A 27,735-nucleotide genomic window follows, 5' to 3' on the forward strand; every position below is an offset into this window, starting at 1 on the left:
GTTTTGGTTCCAGATCGAATATTTTCAAGCGTGTTTGCAAAGGAGTGTGCACTGTGTACAATGGGCACATTTTTCTTAAAAAGTGTGCACTGTGTGAAAGAGGGCACCCTTTTTTTTTTTTTTAGAGTTCGTACTCTTTTCCTGATAATGCACATGTGCAAACCATCACACATGCACACGCGTGCGTGCACTTTCAGGAAAGAGCAAAACAGTTTCAAAAGAGTACACTCTCTTTGCACACAGTATTCACTCTTAAGAACGATGCATCCTCTTTACACATATCCCCTCACTCTATAATCTCGCTTGCAAATTTACATGCCTTGGGTCTGCATATGTACACATAGATTAAAGATTGGTTATAGTTAGTTACTGAACTTACATACCACCTCTTCCCAAAAAATTTGAGCCTGAAGTGGATTACAGAAGAAAACAATCAGGAAAGAAAAAATAAAATTCAAGGTATAGACAAGCCTTTTAAGAAATAAACGCCTATGTTTACTAAGGTGCACTATGGACCTGTTAGCGTTTTTAACGCACGTAATTGGTTTACACGCGTTAAACGCTAACGCGCCCATAGAAATGTGTAGGCTTATTAGCGTCCAACGTGCCTTAAATTTAAAGGCGCGTTAGAAACGCTAATGTACCTTAGTAAACATACCCCAAAATTTTGGCAAAATATTGTATAAGAATGAGACTGATGAATAGAAACAGGAAACGACCTGGAAAGAAAAGGATTGTTCCAATAGATTTCTGAAGTGAATTGTTTTGAAGGAGGGGAAGAGCAGTATGCCGAAGGTGGAACTTTGTCGAGCCACAAAGTCAGAGGTAAAGCAGTCTAATGATAGGAACTCTTCTGAGGTCAACCCTTTAAAAAGTTTAAAAGCAAAACGTAATATCTTAAAAATAATTCTCTCGCGCTGTTATGATTGGGGTCTGAACCCCTCTCAAACTTACCTCTTTCCTGGAGGTCAGCTTCTTAGCTGGCTTCTGTTTCTTTTCTCTGTCCTTTCTGAGCTGGCTCTGTCTCTCTGTGCTGGCAGCTTCCAGCAGCATGGCTCTAATTGTTTCACTATACTGCACCTGTGTGTGTGTTGCCTGAGTTGCTCTACCTCTCTTTGGGTGTACTGGCTTCAAGTGCTTCACAGTGTTGCATTGGTGTGGGTTGGGCCTCTCTGGGTCAGTGTGCTTTTGCCTAGGTCTAGGGAGTGTGACATCATCAGGGAGGGCCTTGATAAGGAAGTGGTGTTGTTTCCTTCAGGGCCTTTGCAGCGGTGGTGTTTGCTTTAGGTAGGGTGGTGCAGTGTGCACTTCTGACTTTGTGTCTAGTTTCCCTGCTTGCTTTTGCTAAGGGCCAGGTTAGTGTTAGTGCAGTGTGCACTGGTGTCTGTGTGTTTAACTTTCCTGCTTTTCCCTTTTGGTTTTGGAAGCATTGCTGTGTGTAGGGCTTTGGAAGCTCTGTTGCTGATAGAAGTACTTCAGGGTTTGGTGTTGTTAGGAACACTGCAGAGTTTGCTGTTAGATGTACTTCTGGTGTTTGTGCTATTGGGAGCATTGCAGTCTTTGCTGTTGGTGTTTGGTGCTTTAGAAGCACTTCTGGCTTATGTGTTAGCTTTCCTGGTTTTCCTTGTGGCTCCCTTGTCTTCCCTTTTAGTGCTAGGAGCTCTTCTGGTTGCTTGCCAGAGTAGTGCTTACGAAGCACCTTGTTAGTTTTGTATCTAGCTGGCTAGAGCAGTGCTTAGGTAGCTTGGTAGTTTTGTGTTTAGCTTATTAGTGTAGAGCTCTGCTTGTAGCTTGGTGCTTAGTAGCACCTGTGTTAGCTTTGTGTTTAGTTCCCTGCTCTGTTAGTTTAGGGCTTAGGAAGTCCCTTTCTTGAGCAGGGATTAGGAGCTCCTGTTTTAGTATAGGGCTTAGGAAGTCCTTTTGTCAGTTTACTGTTAGGAACACTCCTGCTGGTTTAGGGCTTGGGAGCACGTAGATCAGTTTAGGGTTAGGAGCACTTCTGTTTCCAGTCCTGGTCCCTATGTCACCCGGTATCCAGTAAGTCCTGTCGGCTACTCGAACCCAGAAGCTCAACTCCTGGGGGGCTTAGTAGCTAAGCACAGGTGAAGCTGTGCGGACCAGTCCAGTGTGCTCCAGTCCAGTGTGTTCCGGTCCGGTGTGTGTTCCAGTCTGGTGTCCTCCAGTCCAGTGTGTTCCGGTCCGGTGTGTGTTCCAGTCCTGTGTCCTCCAGTCCGGGGGATTCTAGTCCATGTGTTCCGGTTCGCTGGGCAGTGCCTACAGTCCCTGCCGGTGTGTTTACCCAGTGTTGGTTGGTGGGTTTTGCCTGCTGCTGTCGCTCCTCGGCAGCAGCCCAAGGGCTCACGTTTGCTCCAGAGCCCGGTCCCGCGGGCTCTGAACCTGAGAACCTGACACGCGCACTGGAAGCCAGTGAAGATCGTAGAAGAGAGGATTTACATGATCAGATTTTGCATGTTGAAAAATAAAATGAGCTGCTGTGTTCTGGATCAATTGTAACCTCTTTAATAGACCTACTTTAGCGAGTCCATAGAGGGAATCGCAGTAATCTAATTGTGACAAAAATCAAAAATGGAACCAGAACAGCAACACAAGTGAGAACGCATAGAGAGGACTGAACTTCATTGCTGTAGTTTAAAAAAAACACTTCTTTGTTAATTCATTCACTTGGGGATGGAATGTTAGCATCAAATCTCCACCAATACCTAAAACTTTGCAGGAGGTATCTTATCAAGAAAAGCTGTTAAAGGCCAAATTACTAGGGAAGGAAGTGGATTGTAGCGCTAACCAGAGTAGCTTGGCTTTAGCAGCTACGTGTATAAGTTAACTGATAAGGTGCAGATTCGCACTAACAACCGCTTGTTAATTGTTGCTAATTGGCACTAATTTGCGGTTAAGCGCTTCACTGCACTTGGGCGTTGTTCTATAATGCAAATTAACTAAACGCAACTATACAATATGTATTTTCTATATCTCAACTGTTTTTGCTAATTATCTTGATTTCAAGTTTACCGATCCCAATTGTTCACGCTATTTTTGTCATGAATGCAGTTTAACCTATCACCTTTAGCTATCTGTCCCTCTACCTCAACTATGCATTTCTCCTATCTGGAACTGGTAATCACCACTTACGGAATTATGTAAGCCACATTGAGCCTGCAAATAGGTGGGAAAATGTGGGATACAAATGTTATAAATAAATAAATAAATAAATAATGTTAGTGTCTACATTCTATAGAGTGTAACTGCGAGAGGGGTATGGACTTGGGGGGGAGGGGCAGGGGAGTGATAAGATTTTAGAATACTGTCAGTTATGCATGTACTTGTCTCAGCATTTAGGCGTGTACATTTACACCAACCTTTGACATGGTGCAAGTAGTTGCGCCTACAGGGTGAGACAAAAAAAGGAAACCCCCTACAGTTTTTGCAGTTTCCTCAGCAACCGCTTTGAATTTCAACATGAAATTGTATGTACTTATTTAGCCGTCATACTTACGTATTACTATTAAACAGCATTTAATTATCTTAAGCAATGTTGATGTTACCTAGTGATTTTTGTGCATTAAAAATGTTCAAGCTAAAACACAGTAAAATAACATCATTCGAACAATACAATTAACAATATGTCAGAATTTCGCAGTTGCTGTAAGTGCTGAACGTGTCCACCCTCAGTTTTAACAAAGGCCTTCTTCATTCCCTTTGGGAAGGCCAGAACAGCCTTGCTGATCGGAACCTGGGCAGGTTATCCCAGATCTGCAGTCTGCCCAGGCCTTGAGTTTGGCAAATGTTCGTGACTTTGGGTGGAGCTTGTGATAGGCCTCAAACATTGCTCCCCAGACAAAAGTCTGTCACTGTACTCCGCTGTTTTCCCGCACAATTGGGCTGCTTTAATACGTTGTCTGCGGGTGCTTGTGGGTTGCGTCTTTTTGGGCTGTTTCCGTCTCCATCTCCTATTGGTCAAATTTGCTGTTAGAATGAGGCTTGGTGCATCTCAAGCCTCATTCTGGCTCCAAATTTGACCAATAGGAGGCTGAGGTGGGTGATGAGGTCATCAGCTGATGACTCATCATCAGCCCTGCGAAAGGCGGCAGCAGCGGCAAGTGAGAGCAAGCATAGCTTGTCGCAGCAGTGACCATGGGGGATAGACTCCCCCCTGCTGCTCCTCAGAGAGCTTGGGCTATTTTGGGCTCCTTTCAGGTGCGGATTGGGCTAGGAGTTTTTTTTTTTCTATCTGGCAACACTACAGTAACCTGGTACCCTGGGGGAGAGGGGTTCAAATAATGGTAGTTTTACAGTGCAAACATTTTTGAACGCACGAAAATCGTTTATTGGTCACAGTACAAAGTTTGTAACTTTGCCGTGTTTAAAGATAATCTCATTCCAATCAGCACATAAAGTTGTAAAATTTTACATTGAAATTCCAAGGGGTTACTGAGAAAAAAACAGCAAAAAACTCACCCTGTATAGTTGAGTGCATAATTGCAGATACACTAGTATTCTATCACGGCAATTCTGTGCATTTAGCACACATACTTTAGTGTGTAGAACAGACTACCCGAGCCTGTACATCTAGCCCCGTCTTTGGCCGTTTTCAAGTCCAAACTTAAAGCCCACCTCTTTACCACTGCGTTTGACTCCTAACCACTGCTCACTTGCCCTGTCCTTTTATCCTCACCTCTTTATTCCCTTACCCTTAATTGTTCTGTCTGTCTACCTGTCTTATCTAGATTGTAAGCTCTTTGAGCAGGGACTGTCTTTTTTGTGTATGGTGTACAGCGCTGCATATGCCTTGTAGCGCTATAGAAATGATAAGTAGTAGTAGTAGGTGCATAACTATAGACAACCTGTACAGAATTACTCGTGGTTTTTTGCATGGATGTTTACTATGATTGTGTTACGTCGGCCCCACATGGACATAACACATGTCACAGAGGTAAATATTATAACTGAACCTTTTCTGTGCTTGCTTCTAGCTTCAGCCAGAAGGTGAAAAGTTTGAAATTGAGACACTTTCCAAACCGGTACAACTGATTTGTCCCTCACAGGTACAGTAAGAATCACTAAGTAGAGATGAGACGTAGAACATAAATTGAGAACCTGCTAGGGACAGAGAAAGTACCTGTATATAATATATAAAGCGCTTTGGTTATACCACAGAAATGTGGTAAATCAAATGGATTATCCTACCCATGCATGTTGCTAATGTGTCTGCCTCTTCAGTTACCGGAGGGCCAATATTCTGACCGCAGAAGTTAACCCGGCTAACTCCCTTGTGCCTTGGTCGTCAGAAAAACAGGACTAGGTAAAGTCATCCAAGTGCTCGACAGGGACGCCTTTTTTTTCCCATTATGGGTCGAGGACGTCCATGTGTTAGGCATGCCCAAGAACCGCCTCCGACATGCCCCCGGGAACTTTGGCCGTCCCTGCGATTATACCGATTTGGGGACCCTGTGAGAAGGACGCCCATCTTCCGATTTGGCCGTAGATTTGGCCCTGGACCCCCCTACCGACGACCCTCGCAACCCCCCCTCCCACCGCCAACCTGCCGTCGCCGTCCTTTGCTGGCGGGGGGCCCCAACCCCTGCCAGCCGAAGTCATATTCCTTTGTTCGTTTGGGTTTCTTCTTTCTGAGTCTGAGTCTGACTCTGACGTCCTGCACGTACACAACGTGCAGGACGTCAGACTCACAGAAACAGAATGAAACCTCGGCTCTGGACCCCCCTACCGGCGAAGTCTAGATACACCCCTGTATATAATATGTAAACCGCTTTGATTGTAACCACGGAAAGGCAGTATATCAAATCCCATCTAATAGTGCCATGAGACTTCATTCACCCCCTACTCAAGGTTCTTCCCTCTGTTTTTGCATGCTCTCAAAACTTAGCACAGTCATTACAGCAACAGCTTTTGGCCAGGGCTACAAATCGCATTAAATTGCAGGTATTTCTGACCTGGATTGGCCACTGTTGGAGACAGCCTTTGGTCTGTCCCAGTGTGGCAATACTTATGTACTTATATATTTATGTAACCTTAAAAGTTTGACTATTAGGTGTAGGCTTTGTGAATGCCAGCTTAACAGCATCCTCAGCCCTAGGTACAGAATCAGACCCAGGTTTTCTTCCTCTATGAGCCGCTGGGCTGGCTCTAGTTTTGGCAAAGTGAACTATAGTCATCCTTACCCACTCCTGGTACTTTTCTTCTGTCTCACCTCCTTCCCCACCTCACAATGCCATCTTTCTCTCCCATAGCCGGTGGTGGGAGGAGGGGCTGGTGGTTGGGAGGCGGGGATAGTGCTGGGCAGACTTATACGGTCTATGCCAGAGCCGATGGTGGGAAGTGGGGCTGGTGGTTGGGAGGCAGGGATAGTGCTGGGCAGACTTATACGGTCTAAGCCCTGAAAATGACAGATACAAATCAAGATAAGGTATACACAAAAAGTAGCACATGAGTTTATCTTGTTGGGCAGACTGGATGGACCATGCAGGTCTTTTTCTGCCATCATCTACTATTTTACTATCTCTTTTGGACCTCATGCTATCTGTGGAAAAACCTACATGTGTAGGTTTTTTTTTTCTTGTCAAACATACAAGCAAAAGGTTCAAAGAAGAGCAACCAAAATGATAAAGGAGATGGAACTTCTATCGTAGGAGGAAAGGCTAAAGAGGTTAGGGCTCTTCAGCTTGGAAAAGAGAAGGATAAGGGGAGATATGACTGAGGTCTACAAAATCCTGAGTGGTGTAGAACGAGTAGAAGTAAATTGATTTTTTACTCTTTCCAAAACTACAAAGACTAGGGGACACTCGAGAAAGTTAAATGGAAATACTTTTAAAACAAAAAGGAGGAAATATTTTCTCACTCAACGAACAGTTAAGCTCTGGAACTCTTTGCCAGAGGAGATGGTAGCAGCGGTTAGTGTATCTGGGTTTAAAAAAGGTTTGGACAAATTCCTGGAGGAAAGGTCCATAGTCTGCTATTGAGACAGACATAGGAAGCAACTGCTTTCCCTGGGATTTGTAGTATGGAGTGTTGCCACGATTTGGGTTTCTGCCTGGTACTTGTGACCTGGCTTGGCCACTGTTTGGAAAACAGGATACTGGGCTCCATGGACCTTTGGTCTGACCCAGTATGGCTACTCTTGTGTTCTTAATTAAACTACTTTAGGCAAAGGGCCAGTGCTCACAGAAAAGTTGTATTGACTACAGTACTTGGTGTGATCTTCTGAGGTCTTTTCCTCCATACACAGCACTTACGTTTTGCCTAAAATAGTTCAGTTCCTTTGCTTGTGTGTTTTGATGATTGGCATCATAAGGATTTAGCAAAGGTTTTCTTAGTTTATTCAAAATTTGGTGTTTTATGGCTTTTAAGAAAAGAAATGTGAACACGTTTTCTAAAGCCATGCTTATGTTCATTCTGTATATTAATATTTTAATATTTGTTCTGAAACAGGATCATCCATATATCTATACCCGAAAATCCAGTAAGGGCTCTCTGGCCCCTCCTATACTGAACGGCTCTTACCCCATCATCTTGCTCATCCTCATCCTGGAATTAGGGTTTTGGTGATTCCTGAAGGATCCTCGCCAATGAATATCATCCCTGTAAAATATTCAGCCGCAGGACTTGGATAGAAAGCTGCCACCAGGCTCCATTTTTTGAGGACAGTTCTGGGTTTACCTATTCCTATTATTTCTTTTTTTTTTCACGTTTTTCTTAAAAGTACAAATCTGCACTTATCTTTCTCAATGGCAACACTTTATCCACAGGAGATTTGTACTTTTAAGAAAAACGTGGAAAAAAATGAAAAGAAATAATAGGAATTCTAATATAAATACTACCATAAATATAACGATAGGAGAATAAGGGTTGATCTATGAAGATTTGCGCCTCAACCATTGTCCAGGAAGGATAAAAGAACATTGAAAATCATGTTCTCATGGTGAGAGCAGCATTAGTATCTGAAGATCCTCGAAAAAAAGGACAAGAGATATTGATTGCTACAGAACGCTATAATGATGCAATGACTATATAAAGTATAACTGAGCTGATGTAAAGACTATGGTGGTTTGGGTCAAGGATCAAAATATAGTGCTATAGAGATAGCAGTGATATGGGACCACCATGAGAGCAATTGTATAAAGGGCGCCAAGATGCAGCTCGCTAACGGGTGAATTGTATAGTACAGTCTCGATTATCTGACCTTTGCTAATCCGACCATCCAGCATGTCTGACGGACCCCCCCCCCCCCCAATGATGTCATTGCATTGCCGTTAATAAACGGTAATTTAAATACAGATACCCTATGCCTGTTCCTTATGCATAAAGTATGTTTTCTGTGCTTTTTTATGGGGTTACCATTGTTTTCCATATTATCGCTTTCATTTAGCCACTGATGGAAAGAATTCAGCTGGCTCTCGCTGCCTTTCCAACTGATCAGAATGACAACATATAGTTATTTGATCTTGAAATGCATGCTTTTTCTAAAAATTTCTTTTCAAATTAAGCTACATAGAGATTAGCAATGGAAGGGGCCATAGTGGCTCCCATTGCAGAAACGTGGCCATGTCAGGCACAAGTATTCATTTGGTGAAATTAAAGTCCTTGCATTTACTCTTTACATGGATAGCCTGCTGTTTTGTTCTGTTGCATCTGCATTGCAGATCCCCTGACTCTGTTTATTCCCTGAGAGGGATCTAAATGCACTGTCTCCTTGGTATGCAAATCTACCCCATGCATATTCATTGTTAATATCCTGAAAACCTGACTAACTGGGTGTGCCCTGAGGACTGGGTTCAGAAACTCTGATCTATAGGTTTAAGTTCACCTCTACTTATAAATTCTTGTGTCAGGTATTGATCTCCTTCATGTTTCTGAAGTAACTCCCTGGCCTCAGTGAATTGAAATCTCCTTTATGGCAGTTTCAAAGCGTACTTGGTGGTTCTAGGTACCGGTACCTTTTCCATTGCCTGTTAAAATTAATCCATGGTCACAAATATTAATGAAAGAAACCAGGCTCTGCATGACCCAGATGCACATAGAGTACCACCCCCACCCCACCCCCCACATCCCTATGAGAGAAGAAATGTAATCAATAACCAACTAAATTTAATTTTAGTTAGGGGGTTATTGATTTAGTATGGGGTTGACATTCAAGGCAATTTAAACAGCCAAAAATGTCCTCCAAAAATGCTCCTCCAACTCCCCCTTCACTTTCTTCCCAGACTTTGGCTGATTACTTTCACGATAAGGTTCACAAGATTAAACTTGAATTCGCAACCAGCTCTCCTCCTCCCCCTCTTCCCTTAGTCCACTCTCTCAACCCTCTTACCCCTGCCTTCTTTTCTTCCTTTTCCAAAATCACTGAGGAAGAAACTTTACTTCTTCTCTCATCCTCAAAACTAACTACTTGCCACACTGACCCTATCCCCACTCATCTACTCAACACTATCTCTCCTGCTGTCACCCCTTTCATCTGTCATATCCTCAATCTGTCACTTTCCACTGCAACTGTCCCTGATGCCTTCAAACATGCCATAGTCACCCCACTCCTCAAAAAACCTTCTCTGGATCCTACCTCTCCTTCCAACTATCACCCCATCTCCCTCCTCCCTTTCTTATCCAAGATACTAGAATGTGCTGTCCACCGTCGCTGCCTTGACTTTCTTTCTTCCCAAGCTATTCTTGATCCACTCCAATCTGGCTTTTGCCCCCTTCATTCAACTGAAACAGCACTTGCTAAAGTCTCCAATGATCTATTCCTGGCTAAATCCAAAGGGCTCTACTCTATCCTCATCCTTCTCGATCTTTCTGCTGCTTTTGACACTGTTGATCACAGCCTACTCCTTGGCACGCTGTACTCACTTGGATTCCAGGACTCTGCTCTTTCCTGGTTTTCTTCTTATCTCTCTCAGTGTACTTTTAGTGTATACTCTGGTGGATCCTCCTCTTCCTCTATCCCGCTCTCAGTAGGTGTACCTCAAGGATCTGTCCTAGGACCTCTCCTTTTCTCCATCTATACTTCCTCCCTTGGTGTTCTGATCTCAGCCCACGATTTTTAATATCATCTTTATGCTGATGACTCCCAGATATACCTCTCCACACCAGAAATCTCAGCAGAAATCCAGGCCAGGATATCTGCCTGCCTGTCTGACATTGCTGCCTGGATTTCTCACCGCCACCTGAAGCTCAATATGTCCAAAATAGAGCTCCTTATCTTCCCACCTAAACCAACCTCTCCCCTTCCCCCACTTTCTATTTCTGTCGACAACACGCTCATTCTTCCTGTCTCATCTGCTCGTAACCTTGGGGTCATCTTCGATTCCTCCCTCTCCTTCTCTGCACATATTCAACAGATTGCTAAAACCTGCCGTTTCTTCCTCTATAATATTGCCAAAATTTGCCCTCTCCTTTCTGAACACGCTACCAGAACCCTCATCCACACTCTCATCACCTCTTGCTTGGACTACTGCAACTTGCTTCTCACAGGTCTTCCACTCGGCCATCTCTCTCCTCTTCAATCTGTTCAAAATTCTGCTGCACAATTAATATTTCGCCAAAGTCGCTATGCCCATATCAGCCCTCTTCTGAAGTCACTTCACTGGCTCCCTATCCACTTCCATATACAGTTCAAGATGCTCTTATTAACCTATAAGTGCATTCACTCTGCTGCCCCTCACTACCTCTCCACCCTTATCTCTCCCTACACTCCTTCCCAAGAACTCCGTTCACTAGGCAAATCTTTCCTAATTGCACCCACCTCCTCCATCGCTAACTCCAGACTCCATTCCTTTATCTCGCTGCACCTTATGCCTGGAATAGACTTCCTGAGCCATTACGTCAAGCTCCATCCCTAGCCGCCTTCAAAACCAGGCTAAAGGCCTACCTGTTTGATGCTGCTTTTAATTCCTAACTTGTCACCTGCTCATAGCCTTATCTTGTCTTCCTCTCTTCAATAGTCCCTTTCCCTATGTGTCCTATCTGTCTGCCCTACCATTATCCCTTATTATCCCCCAGGATGCCTGGGGGAAGGCAGATTTTACCATTTATGGTGGACATTCCCGAAGTGTCAAGAGTTCTGGAAACAGAGTGGTGAGTTTATTAAAGAAATTGTGGGGCAGGACATTGACATCTCTCCAGATTGTCATCTCTTGAATGCAGATGAACAACTAGGGAACAAAAAAAGAACCAGAATAGACCAGATAGTTTGTGTTGAATGGCAGCATTGGTAAACATTGGGAGGGATCAGGCATGCCTGGCAGAGAAGAAGTGATCCAGAAATCGTGGGATATTTATCAAATGGAATGCATTGCTGCCTACAGGGAACATAAGTTTCCGGAGCATCAGAAATTACACGAGCCCTTCACAATTTGGGAGGCTATGCAATAGAAATGACTAAGGGACCATTTTTGCTCCAATTTTGCTGAGAAATAGAGTACATGCTATCGGGACAATTCTTGTTATCTCCTAAGGAAAATCTGTTGTTTTTTAAGACGTCAGAGCTTAAGCGACCCCTGACGCAGGCACTGTGGGCCGAAACACAGCCCATGCCGGGTCATCAAAGGAGAATTGTTGTTCAAGTTATATGATTAAAGAAATTGTGTTCCCATTTTGAAGGCTCCTGGTGCTTTTTTTCGCCACTTGGACTTTGTTCTGTACTTTGGACCCTCTCTGTGCTGAGTGGAGGAGTAGCCTAGTGGTTAGTGCAGTGGACTTTGATCCTGGGGAGCTGAGTTCAATTCCCACTGCAGCTTCTTGTGACTTTGGGCAAATCACTTAACCCCGCGTACGTGCAGGACGTCAGACTCACAGAAACAGAAGCCTGCGCGGCCGCATTGCTGATCTGCAAGGACAGGCTTCTACATGGAATGTTGCTAGTGGAGGAGTAGCCTAGTGGTTACTGCAGTGGACTTTGATTCTGGGGAACTGAGTTTGATTCCCATTGCAGCTCCTTGTGACTCTGGGCAAGTCACTTAACCCTCCATTGCCCCTGGTACAAAACAAGTACCTGAATATGGGTGGTGGTAAGGGCTCCCCCCTCCCCCTCTGAAATGGCCATTCCGCAAGTGCTTTACTTGCTGCCTGGCCATTTCGTGCAGGAAAGCGAGACCTTCCCTTTTACCAGCTGCAGTAAAAGGAGGTTTCGGCACGCGTGTAAAACACTTGCCAACACCAGCGCAGGCCCCCTTTTTCCGCAGCTCGATAAAAGGGCCCCTACATGATAGAGACACCAATATATTCCTATGGGCATCTCTAGCATTAACGCACACTAATTTTTAGCGTGTGCTAAAAATGCTAGCGCACCTATAGCGTGGCTTAGTAAACAGGATCCTAAATGTCATCTGCCATTTGGATTCCCAGGCTCCCAGTCTCATAAGGTCTTCTTTTTCCTTCACAGCCACTCAGTGATGGCCTGAAGCTTGTACAGCCTGCTAGTACCTTAAATCAAATATTCCCCTACCTCCCCTAATTTTAGGTAACCACAGAATTCTCCTTGACACTCTTCAGGGTCTTCTCTTCCAAATTAAGCAAAAAAAATGACATAATTCTTGTCAAGTTTACGGAGTTAAATATAGAATACAAACGACACTTGTCTGCTTCTAAATCTGTTAAACCGAAGGATGCAGAGTGGGGAGAACTGTGTAAATAATCAATTTTTGAACTTACCAGATACTTACAATTTTATTTTCTTTAGTCTTTATCGGTGGCATCTGTGAAGCCCAGAAACGTTTCCTCAACACGGACTTGAATATGACAAAGACAGTTAGAATAAAGACACTGACTGATCCAATGAATCTGATTTTGTACTGAAGTGTCTGGCCGTCAACTGCATTACATCACATTATTTTTCTTATATTCTGCTAATACCATAGGAGTGTGATTCCCTGAGGAAGCTGTGCTGAAACATACCACATGAGACTCTGTGGTTTCACTCCAAATTATAAACAAGAGCTTCAGTTTTATTCTAAGTAATAATTTCTATTTGAGCCAGTCATATTTAAACAAAACAGATTGTTTTGTGACCTATGATAATAACTAATACCAAGAAGATTCCCCTGAGGTAAAGTTTGCAGGTATTTTTTCCATCTATAAAAAATAATATTAAAACATATAAAAATATTAAATGCATAATTTAAAAAATGGACAATTTTAATTCTTGTGCTCTATTATAGCACTTAATACATTCATTTATGTGAGGTATCTTTCTTTGTATGCGTTGAACTAGTGCTGTACTTCACTTCCTTATTGGTTTGGGCCTGTGTGAATGTTTGCATGAGTGGCTGTGCAAGCCATATCTATCTATATAAATATACATAGATATATACAGTATAGATATACAGATAGATATATATATGTGTGTGTATGTTCTAGGCAAAGTATACCGTAGCTTCAACAGCCAGCTTAAACCATCCCCAAGTACAAGTTTTACCAATACAGTTCAGTTGCTTAGATGAGAATTGTTGCCTTCTGCACATTAAAGTCTGTATCTAGCCACCTCAGAAGCAAGGAGTTGGACAGAACATCAGCCCAGCTAAGAGGAAAAGCTATAACACTCAAAGGAAAATGGAGGAGAAACTTCGGGAAAATAAATGACGTGGAGAAATGGTGAAAAATCTTATGGAATTCCAGTAAATTAAGGAGGGATCAACCCCTAGAACAGCTGATTACAAAAGCATGCTAGCAAGACTGGATTCTCTCACACTGCCCACAGGGTCAGAGAGGGAGGGCTGGACCTAGCTTAAAGCTAAAAGCCAATAGGGAAAGTTCATAAGGAGTCAATCACAGGATACTGCAAACTATAAGAAAAACAGTCCTAATACACAGTGCTATTACACAGACAATGCAACTTAATACAAATAATGTTTGTATTAAATCTACATAACAATGCACCATGTCTCCATGAATATGGGGGCAGAACCGTGTAGCCTGGGCCTTGCAATCCCTGCTAGCTCAGGTCCCACCTGGGCCCATAAAAACATCTAAGAATCAAAACTCTCTGTCCAGTACTTAACTTTATTTACCAATGCCCCATATTCGGCCCCAGTTTTATATAGCCCGGGTCTCACCACTAAGTCAGCTCAATTCCATCCTCTGACCCAGGTCACAGGGAAAACTCACACAGAGTTTCTTTCTCTTGATGCTCTATTCAGTCTCCACTCAGCTCACCACTTATGCATTCACAATCAACCATCCACGAGTTTGGAAATGGGTCAACAGTTTGGAATAGAGATCCAAGGTGTTGGAAGTATAAAGGGAATGCCAGAGTATCGCCTTCTCTCAGTCCGAGGACACGCTTTTCCCAAAGATCATGCTGCACTCTAGTCATTCTATGAAATGCAAACCAACTTTACTGGAACTTCTGTAACTGGCATGTGAACACGTCAACCCTTTAGATATTTACAGTGCCATTCACCATCAGGCGGGATGAATTTATTCACTCCGCTTCACTCTCCAACTGGTTCCACTTTGTACATTTACATAGACTCCTGTCCTTTACCCATCCTTCCATGACAGAAATAAATTCAAGGTTGTTTCCACTCCTCCCGGTATCAACCTGAACTCCTGCAGGCATAGACCCTTCAGGCTGTCCTTCTTCTAACAGTGCACCTCTCACGGCTACACTCTGGCTTTGGACAGGCTTCTCCTGTCCCCATCCAGCTTCCAGGCTGGAAGACTCCACTTGTCCACCTATCGCTCAGGCTCCTTCTCCATTTGCCACTTATAAGGGCAGCAACTTACTCCTGTAGCCAGCCTACATTTACTTCCTTCACTCCAGGATCCCCCAATGCTCCCAAGGTGTCCTGGCGGGGGTACGGGTAACCAAAGGCCTCCCGTACCTCACTCCAGACTCTTTTATGACTTTTGAAAGTCCACCCCTGCTGCTGTCACTCTCTGCAGGGACAGTCCAGAGAGGGTTCAAAGTACAGAACAAAATCCAAAGAATAGCAAAAAGCACCAAGAGCCTTCAGAGACGGGACACAGTTCTTTTATTGATAAAAATCATTTATTTTTATCAATAAGAGAACCGTGTCCCATCTCTGAAGGCTCTTGGTGCTTTTTGCAGTATTCTCCACAGAGAAGCATTTTCTTTCTGCAGCTTATTCCAGTGCCAAGTTATACCTGCTGTACACTACTTTTAAGTGAATTTCTTCATGAAGTTCATAAATCCAAACAGACAAATAGATAAATAGTGTATTTATATCTGTATTGACTCTCTGTGAATCTGTGATTGGGAGAGAAGATGAAAGTGGAGGTGAAACGGGTCAGATAGCAATCAATCACGAGACTGAAGGCAAACAGATCCAAACCAAGCAAACTTTATTTGGCAGCCAAGAGGGGGGGGGGGGGGGGGGGGGGGGGGAGGGACTATTTAAAAGGTACAATTATTCAATTGCTGTTTTACTGTGAATCAATGTTCATATGTTGCAGCTGTTGGCACTGCTTTTCTTAGAGGGAAGCATTGGAACATTTTTTTGGGGTGGGCTTCATTTATTTATTTATTATCTCATTTATACCCCACATTTTCCCAACTGTGTCAGGCCCAATGTGGCTTACATTGCTCCGCAAAGGCAGCCGCCAATACAGTAAATTAAGCTAATACAACATTAAACCTGCAAAAGAAATAAAGGAGAGGATGGGGAAGGAAAGAAAGGAACAGGCAACCAGTGGAGAGAAGGGAAGGGTGGATGAGTCCAAAATTGTCATTATATTGTTGTGAATCAAGAGGTGGAGACACATGCTGAGTCTTTGGGGTAGGCTTTTCCAAATAACCAAGTCTTAAGAGATTTCCTGAAATGTAGACGATTGTGAATTGTTTTTATAGCTTTTGGTAAGGAGTTCCATAATTGTGAGCACCCCTCATTACCTCTCTACCCTCATTTCCCCTTACGTTCCCGCCCGTAACCTCTGCTCACAGGACAAATCCCTCCTCTCAGTACCCTTCTCCACCACCGCCAACTCCAGGCTCCGCTCATTCTGCCTCGCCTCACCCTATGCTTGGAATAAACTTCCTGAGCCCTTACGCCAAGCCCCCTCCCTACCCATCTTCAAATCCTTGCTCAAAGCAAATGTTGCTTTCGGCACCTAACCTTTATACCTTTCAGGAAATCTAGACTCCCCCTATTTGACTGACTGTACATTTGTCCTTTAGATTGTAAGCTCCTTTGAGCAGGGACTGTCCTTCTATGTTAAACTGTACAGCGCTGCATAACCCTAGTAGCGCTTTAGAAATGTCAAGTAGTAGTAGTAGTAGTAGTGAGCTGATGGAGAAGGATGAAGCATTCCTGATCCCCTTCCCCCTCCATCACATAGGGAAACCTCATCATCTATTAGATTGTAAGCTCTTTGAGCAGGGACTGTCTTTTTTCTATGTTTGTGCAGCGCTGCGTATGCCTTGTAGCGCTATAGAAATGCTAAATAGTAGTAGTAGTAGTAATTTATACAGCACAAGATCTTCCCCCAGCTCCCCTCCTCCTCCCCTCCTGCCACTAGAGCTGCCTTCCAGTGCTCCGCCCCCCACTGCCTTCCCATTGGCTGGAATGGATGCTGCCCCACAGTCTCTGTGACTAGAGCAGCCCCTTCCCATTGGCTGGATCCTGCCTACAGTCTCTGTGACTAGAGCTGCCTTCCAGTGCTCCGCCCCCCACTGCCTTCCCATTGGCTGGAATGGATGCTGCCCCACAGTCTCTGTGACAAGAGCAGCCTTTCCCATTGGCTGGATCCTGCCTACAGTCTCTGTGACTAGAGCAGCCTTCCAGTAATACTCCCTCTCCAGTGTCTTCTAATTGGCTGAATGGTATCCATAGTCTCCACTGCTATTTACCCTGGAAACAGGCAGGGCAGATTCACTCACCCAAGGGAGAGAGGATGGGATGGTCCTGAGAGAAAAAGTTTTCAACCTATGAAAAATATCCAGGCGTGTTAAAAGCCACCCTTACAGTTGCCAGACAATAATGTAAGAAGTAGAACCCAGATAAAAGTCAGACAGTTCTAAACTTCCCAAGTCCTGAGCACATCTGACATGTGACCCCCCCCCCCCCCTAAACTCTGGACCCTTGGTATGTGCCCAGTTTGCCCATGCTGCCTAGTGAGTAGAGCAACTTGTCAGTGGCCACCACAGGAGCAACCAATAAGACAAGTGTAAGTAATTTCCAGAGCACAGCTGCATTCAGATGACTTTATTGGCATGGCAGTTTTATATGTGTTGTCAAAGTAATACATGTACAGGTTATATTAAAAAAAAAAAAAAAAGAGAGAGAGAGAGAGAGAGAAACAGACAGCAGCTACTGACAATTTACAGATCAACAGTACCAATAGTTCAGAGGAGACACAGGAGCTGAGGCAGCAAAATATGCTGTAACCTGTCATCAGGCAGCACCAGAACCCTGGGAATGTTAGCCCTTGCCCCCTCCCTAGGGGATTATACTGAGTTTTTCCTTTATATTTCCCCACAGTACAGTAGGAAATATATATAGACAGGGCTTTTTTTTTGAGGGGGTACTCGGGGGTACTGAGTACCGGCACCTTTTCCATTGTCTGCTAAAATTGACCCATGGTCCCTAAATTTTAATGAAAGAGCTCAGGCTCTGCTTTGTCATAGATTCTGTGACTGGTTGCAGGGGGCCTGGTTATTGGGGGGGGGGGGGGGGGGCCTGGCTATTGTGTGTATGGGGGGGGGCTGGCTATTGTGGGGTGGGTCCCTCACTGATCACTCCACCCCTGAAGGGTGGCCTGGCATTTGAGTACCGGCACCTTTTCCATTGTCTACTAAAATTGACCCATGGACCCCAAGTTTTAATGAAAGAGCTCAGGCTCTACACACCAATTCTGCCTTGTCATGGATTCTGTGACTGGTTGCAGGGGACCTGGCTATTGTGGGGTGGGTCCCTCAGTGATCACCCCACCACCCCTGAAGGGTAGCCTGGCATTTGAGTACCGGCACCTTTTCCATTGTCTACTAAAATTGACCCATGGTCCCTAAATTTTAATGAAAGAGCTCAGGCTCTGCTTTGTCATAGATTCTGTGACTGGTTGCAGGGGGCCTGGTTATTGTGTGTGTGGGGGGGGGGGGGGCTGGCTATTGTGGGGTGGGTCCCTCAGTGATCACCCCACCCCTGAAGGGTGGCCTAGCATTTGAGTACCGGCACCTTTTTGCATAGAAGGCAACTTTTCAAATTAATTAGGGGTGCTAAACCCAACAGAAACGATGCCTCCCTGGACATAGTCAAGGAGTTTGCTCAATATTAGGGCTGGTGGCTCTGATGAGGAAATACATTTCTGTTTTTCTGGCTTCTTGGGTTTTCCACGAAAGACTCCTGAAGAAATTGCAGAGTCATGGAATCGGAGGTAGGGTATTATTATGGATTAAGAACTGGTTGAAAGATAGGAAGCAGAGAGTAGGATTGCGTGGCCAGTATTCTCAGTGGAGGAGGGTAGTTAGTGGGGTCCCGCAGGGGTCTGTGCTGGGTCCGTTGCTTTTTAATGTATTTATAAATGACCTAGAGATGGGAGTAACTAGCGAGGTAATTAAATTCGCAGATGACACAAAATTATTCAGGGTCGTCAAGTCGCAGGAGGAATGTGAACGATTACAGGAGGACCTTGCGAGACTGGGAGAATGGGCGTGCAAGTGGCAGATGAAGTTCAATGTTGACAAGTGCAAAGTGATGCATGTGGGTAAGAGGAACCCGAATTATAGCTACGTCTTGCAAGGTTCCACGTTAGGAGTTACGGATCAAGAAAGGGATCTGGGTGTCGTCGTCGATGATACGCTGAAACCTTCTGCTCAGTGTGCTGCTGCGGCTAGGAAAGCGAATAGAATGTTGGGTGTTATTAGGAAGGGTATGGAGTCCAGGTGTGCGGATGTTATAATGCCGTTGTATCGCTCCATGGTGCGACCGCACCTGGAGTATTGTGTTCAGTACTGGTCTCCGTATCTCAAAAAAGATATAGTAGAATTGGAAAAGGTACAGCGAAGGGCGACGAAAATGATAGTGGGGATGGGACGACTTTCCTATGAAGAGAGGCTGAGAAGGCTAGGGCTTTTCAGCTTGGAGAAGAGACGGCTGAGGGGAGATATGATAGAAGTGTATAAATAATGAGTGGAATGGATCGGGTGGATGTGAAGCGACTGTTCACGCTATCCAAAAATACTAGGACTAGAGGGCATGAGTTGAAGCTACAGTGTGGTAAATTTAAAACGAATCGGAGAAAATGTTTCTTCACCCAACGTGTAATTAGACTCTGGAATTCGTTGCCGGAGAACGTGGTACGGGCGGTTAGCTTGACGGAGTTTAAAAAGGGGTTAGATAGATTCCTAAAGGACAAGTCCATAGACCGCTATTAAATGGACTTGGAAAAATTCCGCATTTTTAGGTATAACTTGTCTGGAATGTTTTTACGTTTGGGGAGCGTGCCAGGTGCCCTTGACCTGGATTGGCCACTGTCGGTGACAGGATGCTGGGCTAGATGGACCTTTGGTCTTTCCCAGTATGGCACTACTTATGTACTTATGTACTTATGTCTTTGTTTTCCTCTTTGTGGTCACTTACTCTGTATTTGGTGAGGGCCAGTCTGTGGTTTAGATAATGTTGTGCTAGTGTCGGGGGAGTAACCAGACCTCGAGGTGGGAGGGGCCAGAGCCCAAAGTGAGAGGGCATATTTTGGTCTGCCCTCCCCCCCTACCCACCACCGCTGCTGCTGCACATACTTTGGCTGGCGGCAGTGGCGTTCCTAGGGGGGCGGACACCCGGGGCGGCGCCCCGCCCCCCCCGATGCAGCGCGGACCCCCCCCCCCCCCCGGCGAAAGAACCCCCCTGCGAAAGAGCCCCCCCGGGTGCATGCCGCTGGGGGGGGGTGCCGTAGCGCGCGCCTGCTGTGAGTTTACTAACTTTGCTCGTTCGCTGCAGCTCCCTCTGCCCCGGAACAGGAAGTAACCTGTTCCAGGGCAGAGGGAGCTGCAGTGAACAAGAGAAGTTAGCAAACTCTTGCAGCAGGCGTGCGCCGCGGCACCCCCCAGTGGCGTGCATCCGGGCGGACCGCCCCCACCGCCGCCCCCCCTTGGTACGCCACTGGCTGGCAGGGGTGCCCAACCCCTTGCTAGCTGAAGCACATTGTCCTGCCCTCGTCTGATGTAACTTCATGTTTCCGCGAGGGCGGGACACAGGGAAGGAAGGCCCGAAGGGAGGCGATCTGCCGCTGCGCTTTCAGTGAGGCGCTGCCGAATCGATTTGAATGCAGGGGGCCCAGTGGTGGTCAGAGAGGAGCTGTCTACGGAGCCAAGGGCGGGTGGGTGAGACCAAGGACTGCGGTGCTGGGCGGCCTGAGTAGCGATTGGGGGGTGGGGCACAGCGGCGGTGGCCTCAGGGGGGAGGGGCGGCGGGGCCCCGGAGGTGGCCTTGCCCCAGCTCAGTCTCTCGGCGGCCCTGCATCACCATCCCACCACGATATATCATAGTCTATAGCACAACTGAATATGTCCCAAAAAAGGACCACTTGTTTTGCTTCTGGCTACATCAGGGGAATACTCTGTTAGCTCTCGTCCCAAGGAGACACAAGATGGCGGCTGCTTATATATCAAAAGCCCAGAGGCTCACTTCCTTCTGGCTATAGATAGACATAAGTCAAATAGATTACAAGCCACTGATCAAAATGTTTTAAAATGCTTTCCATTCCACTTCTCTATTCAAGCTGTTACGTTCCACAGAGCTGTCTTTTGAAGTTAAGTGTTTGAAGCACTTTATGAGGAAACCATAACTTGGTGGAACGGTGGCTTCCGTCAAGTTTGACTAAGATAAGTGCTCAGCTGATAGATGATCAGTTTTGACAACAATTTTTATTTGAGTGAAATTCACTTGCTGGTGCTTGGAGTGAAAAATAGAAAAAAGTATGAATTAAAATTAGTATCAGCACTTAAATATCTAACAAGTCAGTTCAAGAAACTGTTGAAAGCTTATTTATTTGCGGATGAATTTTTGATCTGAAGCAGTGAAGTTATTTTTAAATGGTTGAAAAAAAGTAATCATTGTGTAATGGCGGCAAGAGAGTGTGTTGTATTTTGTTCTGTTCAATTTCTTTTTTTGGAATTTACGATTATGTATTTTTATAATCTGCATAGTTTTATGTGGAATATAAATAAAGTCAACTAAACTCAAATTTGGAGGATTTTTATGAATTGTGAATGATATTGGAACTGTTTTAGCATAGACCTTTTAGAGAGTAGCCTAGTGGTTAGTGCGGTGGACTTTGATCCTGGGGAACTGGGTTCAATTCCCACTACAGCTCCTTGTGACTCTGGGCAAGTCACTTAACCCTCTGTTGCCCCAGGTACAAATAAGTACCTGAATATACATAAACTGCTTTGAATGTAGTTGCAAAAACCTCAGAAAGGCAGTATATCAAGTCCCATTTCCCTTTCCCCCTTTCCCTTATGACATCACAATATCAGAAGTGAGCCAAGTATCGGGCAATCAAGCCATTGTGACATCACTGATGAGGTTGGCTCTTATTGGTGGAATGAGTGGAGGAGTAGCCTAGTGGTTAGTGCAGTGGACTTTGATCCTGGGGAACTGGGTTCAATTCCCACTGCAGCTCCTTGTGACTCTGGGCAAGTCACTTAACCCTCCATTGCCCCTGGTACAAAATAAGTACCTGAATATATGTAAACCGCTTTGAATGTAGTTGCAAAACTTCAGAAAGGCGGTACATCAAGTCCCATTTCCCTTTCCCTATTTCAGATTCTAGATGGAATGTTGCTACTATTGGAGATTCTAGATGGAATGTTGCTGTTATTGAGATTCTACATGGAATGTTGCTATTCCATGTACGTGCAGGACGTCAGACTCACAGAAACAGAAGCCTGCGCGGCCGCATTGGTGATCTGCAAGGGCAGGCTTCTACATGGAATGTTGCTAGTGGAGGAGTAGCCTAGTGGTTAGTGCAGTGAACTTTGATCCTGGGGAACTGAGTTCAATTCCCACTGCAGCTCCTTGTGACTCTGGGCAAGTCACTTAACCCTCCATTGCCCCTGGTACAAAATAAGTACCTGACTATATGTTAAACGCTTTGAATGTAGTTGCAAAAACCTCAGAAAGGTGGTATATCAAGTCACATCCCCCCCCTGGGGAGGGGGGTATCATTGCACGGGGGGGGGGGGGGGTCATGCTGCACCCTGGGGGGACGGACGCCACTGCACCCGGGGGGGGGGGGGGGGGTGTGCGCAGCAGCGATCCACCCCGGGTGGCAGCCGACCTAGCATCGCCACTAATGGTATCCCAACAGAAATTTTGATAGCATACAACTTCTGACTTGGAGCCATTTATCCTGAAAGGTTTGTGATTTTCCAGTTCTGTTTGGAAGCCTTTTACATGGCTTATTGAGTCTCAGCTCCTGGTATAATGCTGGAGCACTACCAAATAAACAGACATTAACAATTACATTTCATCTGCAGATTAATTGCTCTTTAAGACAACATCAATTTCAGGAAACAGGCTTTAGGATCCAGGACTAATCTGACCTTCCTGCACCATGAAACCCACTGCTTTGCTGCTACAGGTGTTCACCTGTGTCCTGCTGCTGGAACGCACACATGGTAGGTGCCAAAATTATTAATCATCTCCTAACACCACGCTGGAGACTTTTAACCATTGGGAGACATCTATCTTTTTTGCATGCAAGTTCTTTTATTTCTGGAAGAAGATCTCGTGTGAAAAAGAATTAAAAGAGGCTTTAGAAATTGGAAAACTGTTTAGTAAAAGTTAGTGCGTTGTCATGGACGTTTGTGTGGAGCTCTCCTGCTTCGCACACAGGAGTAACACGGGTGCACGTACAAACTAATGCTCATGAATGCACGTTACCATTTAGTAAATGGGCCCCTGTGTCTTGTCATGACACATTTCTACTTTTTCCTCATGTGATGAAATACTGTGGACAAGCCTTTGTCTGATATTTGGAGAACCTAGCTTTCCTTCACATTTCCAGGTCAAAAGAATGCATTTGGAATAAGAGTATTTCATGGTGCTCTATTAAAATATTGTCCTTAAATTAAATTGAAATAGAATTTCTCTCTTCTTGTTCTGTTTTTAATCCTTATAGTCTTTTATTGGGTATCTTGTACAATAGCATCTTTCATTCAGAAGGTGGGAAACAGTGAATCGGTGCAGCTGATAAGGTTATCACCTGCACTGTATGCTAAGCAGAGGGAAATTTCCAAGGGATGACAAGAGGCTATGCTGGAGGGATGTCCTTTACTGTTTTTCATGGCACCGAAGACTTTATTTGCCTTGTGTTTAATGTTTGAATAAATAGAACACTTCCCATAACTTGTGTGACTAGCTGTGTTGAGTTGGGTGAGGGGGGGGGGATTTAAGATTGTAATGGCTAGAGGGCTTCGGTGTTTGCCTACGGCTATGCACTAAAGAGCACACCAACACCCTTGTTGGACATTTCATTAATATTAGAAACATCTTTATCTGAAATAGAACAACGTAGAACTCTTTTGGTTTCATTTGTTTTTGAACAGGCCTTGAATTCAGTGCTGAAGTTATATTTTAAGAATTCTTGGAAAGCTTTTTGTGGTCAAAGAGTGTGGGTTTATCCTGATGTCTGTAAAACAACTCAAGATAGGAGGAAAAAATTCTTGATGTGTAGAGAGGAGACCCGAGCTTTGGGGGCAACATATTTGCTTGATTAAATATATGGGTACAAAATATACCTTTTTTGAGCCAGAACATCTTAAAGCATTTCTTGAAATGAAAAAATTAACCATTGGACCTAGAGAGTAAGTGATGATGTCATCTGATTATTAAAGATATGAAGGGAATATAAAGGCCAGGCCATATATTTAGTTCTTTTTTCCTTATGATCTCCTATTATCTAAAACCGCTCCCCCTTTTTGCCGTAATTGTGGTCTAAAGAATTGTATAACTTGTTCCTTGTCATCAAGCAGATGAAGCCAATACGTATGGGTTGTGTCCATCAACCAGCAGGGGGAGATAGAGAGCACTCCACTTTTCACAGTGCCTCATGGCCAGCTAGCTCCACTGCCTCTTCAGTATTTGAAGCTTCCAAAGCAGTATGGCAAACCGCAATGGAAATAACATGAACTTTCCTCACAGCGAACGATGGCCCCTTCACAAGGGCATGAACTCAAAAAAAGGAGGGAATGAACTCATCCTCCTGGAGGGAATAAACTCGTTCTCCACTTTGTATAAATAGAGGGAATACTTGCAACCTCCTGGAGGGAAAGAACTCATCCTCCTATAACTGTAAAAAGAATCCTGAAGACTGTTTTCCGACTCCCCAAGGAAGGAATATAACTTCAGGAAACAAGAACAGCACCTGAAATCAGAATCACTGCAATACAATCATACAGGGAGGGCTCATGGCTTCATCTGCTATGACTAAAGGAAAGAAAATTACCCATGTAAGAACCTAATTTTCCCTTCCTTGTCATCAAGCAGATGAAGCCATTACATATGGGATGTAACAAAGCAATCCCTAAATAGGGTGGGAACAAGCCACACCACGCGCTAGCACTTGTGCACCAAAACACGCATCCCTCCTGGCAGCCACATCCAGCCTGTAATGTCGGGCGAAAGAGAGCTTAGAAGCCCATGTTGCAGCACTGCAAATCTCCTGAAGAGATAGTGCTCCAGTTTCCGCCCAGGAAGAGGAAATCGCTCTTGTGGAGTGTGCCTTAAAGGCTGTTTCGCTTCAGCTTCTTCTGGAGACCCACACTGTGTCTCGGATTGCAAGCTCAGTTTAGACTCCGAGACACAGTGTGGGCCTCCAGAAGAAGCTGAAGCGAAACAGGTCCATCGGGACCACATTGTCAATTCATCTTTCTGACAAGCCGAAGCGACCTCGTTTTGAGTACTGAAGCATCGCAAAACTAAAGATAAGTGATTGGCGTTGATTGAATTGGAATGCTACTCTAGTGCCGAAGATAGTCTTTGTCATATAATGGTTTCTGACCCAACATATTGTTAGCAGGAGGTTTTTTCGGACCGATGATTACTTTTTCACTGTGTGCACGCTGAACTGCTAGTTTGCCGGTCCGGTTCTATTTACCGCCACGTGCCACAGCTGATGAGGTCTTTTTCCACCTGACAAGAAGTTGGTGTTCTATTGCCTTGATTCACTGTTATTTCTTGTGGTTTTCACATTTGTTGATTAGTGAACCAGATCTGTACGCACTAAAGAGAACTGATTATTCCATTCCCAGCTTTCACTAATCCTTAGCCATGCATTTTGAGCAGTTGTTTATTTTATTTATTTATTGTATTTGTTACATTTGTATCCCACATTTTCCCACCTATTTGCAGGCTCAATGTGGCTTACATAGTACCGTTACGGCGTTTGCCAGTTCCGGTATGAACAAATACATAGTATGAATGAATACAAAGTGATATTGTGGTAGAATAAGGTTCGTGTATGGCAAATACAATTGGGGAACTTAGAGAAAGAAAGTAAGAGCTAGAAATGTCCGTTTCAGTCTTTGGTTTCGTTATGTTGCAGGTGTCCAGTTTTTTATGTTGGGTCGGTGGGGTATGCCCTTCTGAACAGGTTTGTTTTTAGTAGTTTTAGGAAATTTAGGTGGTCGAGCGTAGTTTTTACTGCTTTTGGCAGTGTGTTCCATAGTTGTGCGCTTAGATAGGAAAAGCTGGATGCGTAAGTTGATTTGTATTTGAGTCCTTTGGTGCTTAGACAGTGGAGATTTAGGTATGATCGTGCTGATCTGGTTGGCAGGTCTATGAGGTCTGTCATGTATCCTGGGACTTCGCCGTAAATAATTTTATGGACTATTGTACAGATTTTGAAAGCAATACGTTCTTTGATTGGGAGCCAGTGCAGTTTTTCTCGGAGGGGTTTGGCGCTTTCAAAACGCGTTTTTCCAAATATAAGCCTGGCTGCTGTGTTTTAGGCGGTCTGAAGTTTCTTTATGATTTGTTCTTTCCAGCCCACATAAATTCCATTGCAATAGTCTGCGTGGCTTAGTACCATTGATTGTATCAGGTTGTGAAATATTTCCCTCGGGAAGAATGGTTTCACACGTTTGAGTTTCCACATTGAGTAAAACATTTTCTTTATTGTAGATTTCGCTTGGTTCTCTAGTGAGTGGTTCCGGTCGATTGTTACTCCGAGAATTTTCAGGCTGTCTGAGATTGGGAGGGTGCAACTTGGGGTGTTAATGTTTGTGGGTTTGTATGGATTGTATTGGGATGAGATGATGAGACAGTGTGTTTTTTTCCGTGTTGAGTTTTAATTGGAATGGATTTGCCCATGAGTTCATGATGTTTAAGCTGAGCTTGATTTCATTGGTGATTTCTGCCAGATCGTAGGGGATGTATATTGTAACGTCGTCAGCGTAGATGAATGGGTTAAGGCCTTGGATGGATAAGGCCTTGGCTAGTGGGGTCATCATGAGGTTGAAAAGGATCGGTGATAATGGTGATCCTTGCGGTACTCCGCAGTCTGGTTTCCAAGTTGATGATATGTTTGTACTTGATTTCACTTGAAATGTTCTGGCTACATCAGGGGAATACTCTATTAGGGAACTTGTATGTCTATCCCCTCCAATTCTGGTCGCCGCATCTCAAGAAAGATATAGTAGAATTGGAAAAGGTGCAGCGAAGGGCGACTAAAATGATAGCGGGGATGGGACGACTTCCCTATGAAGAAAGACTAAGGAGGCTAGGGCTATTCAGCTTGGAGAAGAGACGGCTGAGGGGAGACATGATAGAGGTGTATAAAATAATGAGTGGAGTGGAACAGGTGGATGTGAAGCGTCTGTTCACGCTTTCCAAAAATACTAGGACTAGGGGGCATGCGATGAAACTACAGTGTAGTAAATTTAAAACAACTCGTTGCCGGAGAACGTGGTTAGCTTAGCAGAGTTTAAAAAGGGGTTAGACGATTTCCTAAAGGACAAGTCCATAAACCACTACTAAATGGATTTGGGAAAAATCCACAGTTCCAGGAATAACATGTATAGAATGTTTGTACGTTTGGGAAGCTCGCCAGGTGCCCTTGGTCTGGATTGGCTGCTGTCGTGGACAGGATGCTGGGCTCGATGGACCTTTGGTCTTTTCCCAGTGTGGCATTACTTATGTACTTACTGTATGTATATTTTTGCTATATAAGGCATGTTTGTACACATTGGCTCTCACATGCTTATGTATGTTAAACACCACATGCTCTTAAGTAACTGTACATATAGCATGTTTCTGCATATTTTAACAGCTGGTTCCCACTCAATCTGTATGTTGTATTTTTAGGGGCCCTTTTTACTAAAGTACGGCAAGCCCACCGTGGGTTTGCCGCGCAGCAATCTGGCACTACTACAGGCGCCCAGTGGAAGTGTCTGCCCCCACTGCAAGCCATTTCTGGTGCATCAGAATTTTGAGGGGGGGGGGGTAGCATGGGAGCCCTTACTGCCTCCTAATTAGGTGGCGGAAAGGGCTGCCCTGGGAAATGGCCACGTGGCAAGTGGTTCACTTACCCTATGGCCATTTCATTTTTTTAAACCCTTTTAGCTGCTGCAGTAAAAAGGGGTCTCAGCACCCAGCAAACCTGCGCACCAAAGCCACCGCAGGGGTCCGTTTACTGCAGCTTGGTAAAAGGACCCCTCAGTGTTCTTATTGTTTTTTCTTTCAATGTATTTTTTTTATAAATACCTTTCTTAAATTCATGATTTACTATATTATTGTTATTAATTTGAATATACTG

At 44.5% G+C, this 27,735-nt stretch overlaps 1 protein-coding gene across 2 annotated transcripts in view; it reads left to right on the forward strand.

The window, feature by feature from the left end:
* Positions 1–7,684, forward strand: part of PLB1 (phospholipase B1) — an 85,352-nt gene extending 77,668 nt beyond the window's left edge. For both annotated transcript variants that reach the window (XM_030214675.1, XM_030214676.1), the window contains exons 15-16: positions 4,989–5,060; positions 7,462–7,684. In XM_030214675.1, the coding sequence (XP_030070535.1) occupies positions 4,989–5,060; positions 7,462–7,578 (189 nt within the window). In that variant the 3' untranslated portion in view covers positions 7,579–7,684. The remainder of the gene's footprint in view (positions 1–4,988; positions 5,061–7,461) is intronic.
* The last annotated feature ends 20,051 nt before the right edge of the window (positions 7,685–27,735 follow it).

Source organism: Microcaecilia unicolor, chromosome 9 (genome assembly GCF_901765095.1).
Source record: "Microcaecilia unicolor chromosome 9, aMicUni1.1, whole genome shotgun sequence".
Taxonomy (NCBI): Eukaryota; Metazoa; Chordata; class Amphibia; order Gymnophiona; family Siphonopidae; genus Microcaecilia; species Microcaecilia unicolor.